This window comes from Oncorhynchus gorbuscha, linkage group LG23 (assembly GCF_021184085.1).
Source record: "Oncorhynchus gorbuscha isolate QuinsamMale2020 ecotype Even-year linkage group LG23, OgorEven_v1.0, whole genome shotgun sequence".
Taxonomy (NCBI): Eukaryota; Metazoa; Chordata; class Actinopteri; order Salmoniformes; family Salmonidae; genus Oncorhynchus; species Oncorhynchus gorbuscha.
Genome location: NC_060195.1, coordinates 8,766,134 through 8,776,708, shown reverse-complemented (window position 1 = coordinate 8,776,708; position 10,575 = coordinate 8,766,134). Strand labels below are relative to the sequence as shown.

Sequence of the window (10,575 nt, the reverse complement as noted above, 5' to 3'; positions counted from 1 at the left end):
TCAAATCTCATATACCCAAATACGTCTCTGCAGCTGCCACCACAACATCTATTTTCTGTGATTTACATTACATTTCTGTGATACAGTTGATAACCATTGCTATGAATGCTATAAGAAGACAACCTTACTGAAGCATATATCACTCATTGGCCTATCATTCTGTGCTGGCACAGATCTATTACTCACAGGGATACTCTCAGGATCCTTCACCCTTGACCCATTCACCTCTACTTTCTTCACTGCCTCAGCATACAACACCTTCTGCACTGCTCCCAGCAACATGGAGCCCCCTTACAGTTGACACAGACAACTTTATTCATCAAAACTACACAATCCTCTATCCCATGCCCTCCTGCACACATCCCACATCTTGGAATCTTTCTCCTACAAACTGCTACGACATGACCATAAACGTTGCACCTGACACAGTGCAGCGGATTCGGCACAAAACCTCGAACAGGATAACTGATATATCCTGACATGATTTTGTCTGGTAGAGACTCTGACCCAAAACTCAAGAGGACCACGCTCACCACCAGGTCTGATTTGCACCAAACAACGGGCATCACAAACACCAGGAATCTTCAACTTCAAATGCTCATGCGCCAGCTCCCTCTGGTCAGAAGAAACACAAACAAATATCACAAGTCCAGTACAGGTTACCTTCACTGATTCAACTGTACCCAACTCCTTTCCTACCCACCCTGAAATCACAAATGGATCTGCCAAAAGGCAAGGATCCACTTTCTCCAAAAATGTCACTCCTACTCGACCTCTTCTTCCTCTTTCCTCTCCATTCCTCTTCAGAAATCCACCTTTCTGTGTCCCTGGCCTGTCCTAACATTCCTGCTCTCCTGACTCCACCTTTCTGTGTCCCTGGCCTGTCCTAATATTCCTGCTCTCATGACTCCACCTTTCTGTGTCCCTGGCCTGTCCTAATATTCCTGCTCTCCTGACTCCACCTTTCTGTGTCCCTGGCCTGTCCTAATATTCCTGCTCTCCTGACTCCACCTTTCTGTGTCCCTGGCCTGTCCTAATATTCCTGCTCTCCTTACTCCACCTTTCTGTGTCCCTGGCCTGTCCTAACATTCCTGCTCTCATGACTCCACCTTTCTGTGTCCCTGGCCTGTCCTAATATTCCTACTCTCCTGACTCCAACTCATAATTGTTCTGCTCACCTTGGAAAACGTGTCGTCTCCAGGCGCCAACATTTTGAGAGCATGAGAAGTAGCCACACACAGAAAATACGACCACCAAACTCAACTGTGTTCTATTCCTCATCACAGTGGAAGACATTGAGCTTTCTCTTGGTACACTCTGATAGTGCCTTGCGCTCGAGTTCACTTGGCATTGGCCCAAAGCACCAAAGTGGCTGGTTGACAACACCACCAAAAACTTGTTAGCCCCGATTACACATTGCTGGCCTTCCAATGTCTTGAGGGGTGATTCAAGTCCTGTATTATGTTTTTTTGTATTATCATGGATAAATCGTGGCTTATAAAAGATTATAAACTGGGTGGTTCAAACTCTAAATGCTGATTGGCTGACAGCCATGGTATATCAGACTGCATACCACGGGTATGACAAAACATTTATTTTTACTGTCCTAATTACATTGGTAAACAGTTTATAATACCAATAAGGCACCTTGGGGGTTTGTGATACATGGCCAATATACCACGGCTAAGGGCTGTATGCAGGTATTCCACGTTGCGTCGTGCATAAGAACAGCCCTTAGCCGTGGTATATTGTCCATATACGTGGTCCTTCTGTAGCTCAGTTGGTAGAGCATGGCGCTTGTAACGCCATGCGGGTTGGGTTGGCTTGTGGGTTCGATCCCCGGGACCACCCATACGTAGAATGTATGCACACATGACTGTAAGTCGCTTTGGATAAAAGGGTCTGCTAAATGGCATATATTATATTATTATTATTATACCACACCTCCTCAGGCCTTATTGCTTAAATATATCATCATTGTCTAAATAGTTAAATGGTTTTGAATTAACTATAATAATTTTTTAAACTTTTATTGAACAAAATATGAAATGGGCATTAAAGTGAACCAATCCATTTAAACGCTGTCTAACTTTATTGGTTCAACACTCTTAACAATTACACACCTTACATTTAGGTATTAAAGGCTCAGTCAAGCACAGCACAGTACAACACTCTGTGGTTCAGTTTCTATGCCGATAATGCCATCTCAGGTTGTTTGAAATGGAGTTCAGTTCAGCAATAATGATCTAACATTAGTCATATATTGATAGAGGAATTCTAAATTCCTTTATGCTTTAATTGCCAAAACCAATTAGCACTAATTTCTAATTCATTAATGAGTTGTAAGTTCATTAATTATGCATGAAGTAGATCGAGACCAGTCTTAAAAGCCAGGTAAAGAGCGTTTAATTCCAGAGAGTATTAACTACATACACAGATTTCCACAGGTTATAAACTCAAAATGACATCATCAGTTTCCCACGATAGCCCCGTTGTTTTTTGTTTAGGTCCGGAGATGCTTTCTACTCCACTCATAAACCAGACATTACAACCTGTCTAGAAGATATACTTTTCTCCTACCAATGGAACATAACCCAAACATTCTTATCTTGTCTGAAAAGCTTTTTCTCCCCCTTAACCTTCACAAGAGGCACAGACAATCAATTAGTTCTGCTTACATTTTCAGTAACAGCTTAACCAATAACTTTTACTTTTCATATCATAACATAATAGTATTAGAATAAATGGTTCTAATCAATAATGTATACATAATTAATCATCTTAACTACAATTTCCTCTAACATATACTACACACATACAGATGGAAAAATAGATACAAGTACAAGTCTTGTTGTTTTTATTGGGTAATTTTATTTCATATAATTGAAAAATGAATATCAATGTAAATGTTTAAAAAAAAAAACATAACACTTCATTTTCAAATCCCAAACACACACAATATCAAGATTCACACAAACTCAGTCCAGTTATTTCCTTGTTCGTCAGCTGCTTGCCTAATAAATAAAAATCGAATTGAGAAAATGGTGACAGGTTTAAGACTTAGTAAACAATTGCATCTGGAAAACATGAAAGAAGGCTTCATAGAAATGACTTAAAATAGAGTCAATGCTCTCAATGTCGTTTCTGAATCTTTAAGAAAACATTTACAATGTCATGATGGGTATGAGAGTGACTGTCCTATGAGCCTTCAAATGTATTTATTTCTTAGATTAAGACTGTTTAATCCAGTTGTTTTAGGTTGTACTAGATATCTGAAAGCATGACCTACTAACATAATACACACAGGATGACATCTGGTTACAGCCGTAATGAAACAATGGGAGTATCCCAGCAAATATGAACAAAGCATCTTATACAGCTTGGGAATGTAGGTGGAAGTCATTTACAAATGTTGTGCCATTGCTAGGATAGTCAAGAGGCAAGTGTGTCTAATACGAGGTAGACTGAGTACACAAGCACCTAATTCCTCAAGGACGTTAGGCTATTTTGGATTGAAACGTGCACGGCTTTCATTTGCATCCCTACGCTGTAGTTGCATCGATTACACATTAAAGATAGTTCACAAACTGGAACAGTTTGAAATAGCAAAAGTACCTTCATAATGTGCAATATCTGTATCCTATTTGCTAATGATGACCCAGATGGTAAACATAGTTCTGTATCGATGTTTAGGTGGCCGTTCTACTGCATAAAGTAAGCAGTGACTGTACTGAAAGTCTTACGGTAGTAAGATAGTGTCTTCTTTAGATTCAGTAAAAGTAAGGGAGAAGCAGAACTTGCATCAAATAAGCTTGTGCTATACTGTAGATTAGAAGTATGATTCAATTCCTGTTCACTATAACAGGGTGTGAGGAAGAAGAGAAAGATCTGATCAAAAAAGGTTGGATTCTAAAACAGTGCATTTCATCAGATGATGACACTAAGACACATCAGATTGAGATCGTTTGCGCATCAAATAAAATAACCTAACACTTTTTTTTGATGAAGTGTCTCGAACTGCAGATAACTGAGATTCTGTGCAAATTGTGCAGCTTTCCTCAGCACGCCTGCCTTCCTGGTTGCCCAGGGACCTCTGGAGCCGACCTTCAACACTCTGCATCTGTACTCCCATTCCCGCTGAGTGGGTTGGGCACTGCGGAGAGGCTGGGAGACAGTGTGGCATGCGTGTCTGTCTCCACATTCAGACTAGGGTTAAGGTGGCTGATTCCGTTGGCCTGTGGTGGTGCCCATTTCTCATGCTTCTCCTTCTCATGCTCCTCCCCACTGTTGGAACACAACAACAAGGGTGAGTCCTCTTTCAAAAGTCCTTCTTATTTTCATACATGTATTCTGCACCAACAAAAAGATACCCCAACAAAGTATTTAATAGAATAATTTTGTTTGAAGAAAAAAAAAAAAAAACGTTTTTTTTTTAATAAAAAAATTAATATATATGTTTTATTGTTACACACCGGATAGGTGCAGTGAAATGTGTTGTTTATAAGGGTCTGCCAGAGTAGTCCTGCGCCCCTGGAGCAAATGTGGGTTAAGTGCCTTGCTCAAGGGCACATCGATAGGTGTTTCACTTTGTCGTCTAGGGTATTCAAACCAGAGACATTTCGTAGTTGTGCCAATGATATGTGAGCCAATTTAGCTGAAATAATTAACATGATGATGGTCACCATAATGGATGTACATTACCTGACAATGCATCCTTTGGTGACCGGCGCCTCGGAGTCGACCTCTTTCTCAGACAAAGAAGTACGGGACCTCCTGTCCTGCCAGGACCCTGCTTGGGGCTCTTGGCCAGAGTCTGACCTGCGCCTGGCTGCTACGGCTGGGCCGGGGCCCCTTCCGCTGGGGGAGGCTGGCTCTCTGGGGCTCTGCCCAGGCCCTGGTCCTGTGGGCCCCTCTGGCTCTTTGCCTGAGCTGTCAGAGCTGTGGGAGCTCTGGCTGTGCCTCCCGTTCAGGCTGTCAGAGGAGGAGACCTTGCTTATTTGTCCGTCCCTGCTCTCATCTGAGGGAGAAAGACAAAGGGGTTAGTAGGGACATGATGTAAGAGAACAGAATGTTCACTCTCTCTGTGGGTTATTATCTGCACTAGATTACTATATGATCTAGGAGCATAAACAATAACATATTTTGACTGGCATTTTACAAAGTAAACAGTGATGCAGATTTTTACCAACCAAACTGTAGGCCTGACATCGAAACTGGTTCATGATACTTGGTTGTCCGTGGACAATATTCAAAAGGCAAAGATAACACACTGTTGATTGTCTAAGAACGGGTTACAAAGACCACACTGTATAATTATTATTGAATTCACAAGACGTGAAGGTGGCTCACCACTAATGAACAGTGACATCATGCATATGCCCTGGTCTATAGTTTAACCATTAGAGTACTGTATGCAAATGATCACGACAGAGTGTATTGAGCCCTCTGGTGGGGATATGTAGAATAGTCACGGCTATTTCGGCACACCACTCAAATAGTCTATTCATAGTCTGTAAACAAACAGACGAATGGTGGTGCTACCTCCTCCAGAGTCACAGGCTTGTTTACGTCTCCTCCTAAGGATGACCTCCAGCTCACTGCTGACAGGACTCTTCCCTGGGGGGGGCGGGACCGACTCCTGAGACCCCCGACTGGGACTCTTCTTCACCGTCTCCTGGGGGGGGGGGGGATCCAGAAACACATACAACATGTTTTACTGTTGGTAACAGATATATAGGTTGTTGTCACTTATTAAAAGCATATATTAGCTTTTATAATGTCTTATAATAAGACTAATAAAATAAAAAATAAAAATAACATACCAGAATGCCTTTCAGTTCTTCCATGGCACTCTCCTGTGGCAACTTTTCTTCCATTACTGGAGGTTTCTAGGGGTTGAGAGAATGCTATTAATACATCAACTAAGTTAATAAACATAATAAACATAACACACATTTTACTTTGGTGCTCACGCACACCTCGGGCCTGGCAGCTGGTGTTAGCTTTTATCACATAGCTGGTCTATATTTGAAAGCTGGAGGCCATTTTTTATTGATTTTCCCCTCATGGCGCCTGCAAGTTGTCATGGTGATTTTGTCAATCAATAGAATATACCGGTAAATGAAATGAAAGCGGCAGCCATGTGGTGTCTGTCAGTCTACACTGTGAGGTAATCCACGGACAATGTTACACAAAGAGAAAGAGCCCCATGCCAAAAGCCAAACACGAAGACCGGTTTTAGTGAGAGATTAATAACAGAACTGCTATAATCCATCTCACTCTAGTACCATATGATGTGGATTATCCCTGTGATGTGGGGGTTAGCATGCTGTTTTGTTGTGATTTTAGGATCCCGGGAGACTTCCCTTTCACAAAATTGATGTAAAAGTCAATATACTCACTTTTACGGCAACTCTCTTTGGGGAGACAGTCAGTTGATTAAAAAACATGACATGGTTGGAGACATAAGGGAGTAATCAGTTTGAGAACATTACGTAGAGTCTATATTTCCACAGTTTGAGAACATTACATAGTCTATATTTCCACAGTTTGAGAACATTACGTAGAGTCTATATTTCCACAGTTTGAGAACATTACGTAGTCTATATTTCCACAGTTTGAGAACATTACGTAGTCTATATTTCCACAGTTTGAGAACATTACGTAGAGTCTATATTTCCACAGTTTGAGAACATTACGGAATCTATATTTCCACAGTTTGAGAACATTACATAGTCTATATTTCCACAGTTTGAGAACATTAAGTAGAGTTTATATTTCCACAGTTTGAGAACATTAAGTAGAGTCAATATTTCCACAGTTTGAGAACATTATGTAGAGTCTATATTTCCACAGTTTGAGAACATTAAGTAGAGTCTATATTTCCACAGTTTGAGAACATTAAGTAGAGTCTATATTTCCACAGTTTGAGAACATTAAGTAGAGTCTATATTTCCACAGTTTGAGAACATTACGTAGTCTATATTTCCACAGTTTGAGAACATTAATTAGAGTCTATATTTCCACAGTTTGAGAACATTAAGTAGAGTCTATATTTCCACAGTTTGAGAACATTACGTAGTCTATATTTCCACAGTTTGAGAACATTAAGTAGAGTCTATATTTCCAAAGTTTGAGAACATTAAGTAGAGTCTATATTTCCACAGTTTGAGAACATTACGTAGTCTATATTTCCACAGTTTGAGAACATTAAGTAGAGTCTATATGTCCACAGTTTAAGAACATTACGTAGTCTATATTTCCACAGTTTGAGAACATTAAGTAGAGTCTATATTTCCACAGTTTGAGAACATTAAGTAGAGTCAATATTTCCACAGTTTGAGAACATTATGTAGAGTCTATATTTCCACAGTTTGAGAACATTACGTAGTCTATATTTCCACAGTTTGAGAACATTAAGTAGAGTCTATATTTGCACAGTTTGAGAACATTACGTAGAGTCTATATTTCCACATTTTGAGAACATTAAGTAGAGTCTATATTTGCACAGTTTGAGAACATTACGTAGAGTCTATATTTCCACATTTTGAGAACATTACGTAGTCTATATTTCCACAGTTTGAGAACATTACGTAGTCTATATTTCCACAGTTTGAGAACATTAAGTAGTCTATATTTCCACATTTTGAGAACATTACGTAGTCTATATTTCCACAGTTTGAGAACATTAAGTAGTCTATATTTCCACATATTTGAGAACATTATGTAGAGTCTATATTTCCACAGTAGAACATTACGTAGTCTATATTTCCACAGTTTGAGAACATTAAGTAGAGTCTATATTTCCACAGTTTGAGAACATTACACAGTTTGAGAACATTAAGTAGTAGAGAACATTACGTAGTCTATATTTCCACAGTTTGAGAACATTAAGTATTATCTATATTTCCACAGTTTGAGAACATTAAGTAGAGTCTATATTTCCACAGTTTGAGTCTATATTTCCACAGTTTGAGAACATTACAGTTTGAGAACATTACGTAGTCTATATTTCCACAGTTTGAGAACATTACGTAGTCTATATTTCCACAGTTTGAGAACATTAAGTAGAGTCTATATTTCCACAGTTTGAGAACATCAAGTAGAGTCTATATTTCCACACCTTTCCAAGACAATTATTTAAACAAAACATGAACTGTTGACCTCTTCACCTTAGTATCTCCTCCCTTGACAGGCCTCAGAACCACTCCATGTTTAATCCTCTCCATCATCTCATTGACTGCCTTCACTTTAACGTCATTTGTACCTCCTTCTGCACCTCCTTCTGCACCTCCTTCTACAAGACAAGGAGAGATGGATAATATTGTAAAGATGTGTGATTTTAAAATAAGAAATTCCTCAATTATGAATGATTATTTGAATCGTATTCTCTATGTTCTATATTATTCTGGCATGTGCAGATTTGATTCTCAGTGATTTGAAACCTACCAGGAGTTTGTTCCAACTTCGGGGATCCTCCCTTTGAACTTTTGGATGATTTCCTCATGATTGCAATCAGTGAGCTATTGAATGAAGAGTGTACATTAAACTCAGTATGATTAGACAGATCGGTGGTTGGAGCATTCATCCCTCCATGCAAGCCTGTACACAACATAATAATAGCCTATTGTCTGACCTGAGGGGGTTGCATCGCGATGGGGGAGGGGGTGGAGGAGGGGGAGGGGGTGGTGGTGGGGGTGGAGGGGGCTGGGGAACAGGGGCGGGGGGGGGCGATCCCTGGTTCAGGGCCTGGTGAGGGCTCAGCGCTCTTCTGGACCTGCAGCAGCTCTTGCACTAAAGATATAAAAGACAGATGTGTTAGATGAAGCCTGGGTCACCAGTCTTTTAACATGAGAAGATGGACAACTATTTATTTCACTGGTACTGCTGGAGACGTATTCCTTCACAAAGCTATAGGAATCAAATCTGTGGGTAACCCACAGTGTGATGTGATTGACAGCCCGTAGGTGTCCTCCTCACCTCTTTTCTCTAGGTCACGGTTCTTCTTCTCTACTTCCTGCAGACATCCCTCTGTCTCTCTCTTCTCCTCCTCCATCAGTTCCAGCTGGCTCTGCAGCTCTGCTATCTGCTGTTTCAGAGAGTACTCCTGTAGCTCAGCCTCCAGAGCCTTCACCTACATGGATATGAATGGAGATCCAGATTTGACTATATTTCAGTTGGACTGCGCAGAATCACTGATTTACAAAATCACCCAAAGAACTACTCATTATGTGTTCAAGATTAGCAATTCTGCTCTTTGCCTTGCTAAAACTACACTGAAGAAAACTATAAACGCAACAGCAGCAGAAAGGCTGGTCAAACAGAAACAATCCAGGTTTATGGTGCTTCAACACGACTGTGAATATAATACACTGAACAAAAATATAAACACAACATGTAAAGTGTTGGTCCCATGTTTCATGAGCTGAAATAAAAAAAATCCCAGACATTTTCCATATACAAAAAAAGCTTGTCTCTCAAATGTTGTGCACAAATGTGTTTACATCCCTGTTAGTGAGCATTTCTCCTTTGCCAAGATAATCCATCCACCTGACAGGTGTGGCATATCAAGAAGCTGATTTAACAGCATGATCATTACACAGGTGCACCTTGTGCTGGGGACAATAAAAGGCCACTTTAAAATGTCCAGTTTTGTCACACAACACAATGCCACTGAGAGAGCATGCAATTGGCATGCTGACTGCAGGAATGCCGACCAGAGCTGTTGCCAGATAATTTAACGTAAATTTATACACTATAAGCCCAGGACTTCCATATCCGTCTTCTTCGCCTTCGGAATGGTCTGAGGGGGAGTGCCGAGGACTGTTTCTGTTTGTAATAAAGATCAGCTTGTCTACATGGTGCTGAGAAAGATCAGTTACAGAAGCTGGATCTGTCAGACATATGTCTGTAATGTAGCCTGCTGTCTGTCTGTCTGTCTGTCTGTCTGTCTGTCTGTCTGTCTGTCTGTCTGTCTGTCTGTCTGTCTGTCTGTCTGTCTGTCTGTCTGTCTGTCTGTCTGTCTGTCTGTCTGTCTGTCTGTCGGTCGGTTGGTCGGTTGGTCTGTAGGAAAATAGAATATACTGTCAGAGAGGGGAAGATGGTAGTTTATGATCGCTTCCAGATTAATTAGGGAGGAATCCTGTGGGCTGGACAGCTTCAAACAAACACCCATCATAGCCCCATGTCATGTGTTGTGGGTACTGGGGGTGGAGATCTGAGAGGTGATGACTTTGCAGGTTTGGCCACAGCTGCAGTACAGCAACTGCTGCATGGGAAACCAGTGTGGGTAATCAGACCATAGAGATATATACTGTATCTATCTAGGAGTCAGACTGGGACTGTGAGGCTTACCTTCTGGTGATGCTACCTATAACTGTAGTAGTCCTGTGAGGGAGGGAGGGAGGGAGGGAGGGAGGTAGTCAGTCAGTCAGTCAGTCAGTCAGTCAGTCAGTCAGACAGACAGACAGACAGACAGACAGACAGACAGACAGACAGACAGACAGACAGACAGACAGACAGACAGACAGACAGACAGACAGACAGACAGACAGACAGACAGACAGACAGACAGAC

At 40.9% G+C, this 10,575-nt stretch overlaps 1 protein-coding gene across 1 annotated transcript in view; it reads right to left on the bottom strand.

Moving 5' to 3' along the window:
- Nucleotides 1-2,851: 2,851 nt before the first annotated feature.
- Nucleotides 2,852-10,575, bottom strand: part of LOC124010388 (shootin-1-like) — a 24,915-nt gene continuing 17,191 nt past the window's right edge. The window contains 10 exon segments of the mRNA XM_046322785.1: nucleotides 2,852-4,284; nucleotides 4,702-5,017; nucleotides 5,542-5,674; nucleotides 5,823-5,888; nucleotides 6,402-6,416; nucleotides 8,172-8,296; nucleotides 8,449-8,522; nucleotides 8,636-8,734; nucleotides 8,736-8,793; nucleotides 8,980-9,133. Of these exon segments, the coding sequence (XP_046178741.1) occupies nucleotides 4,107-4,284; nucleotides 4,702-5,017; nucleotides 5,542-5,674; nucleotides 5,823-5,888; nucleotides 6,402-6,416; nucleotides 8,172-8,296; nucleotides 8,449-8,522; nucleotides 8,636-8,734; nucleotides 8,736-8,793; nucleotides 8,980-9,133 (1,218 nt within the window). The 3' untranslated portion in view covers nucleotides 2,852-4,106.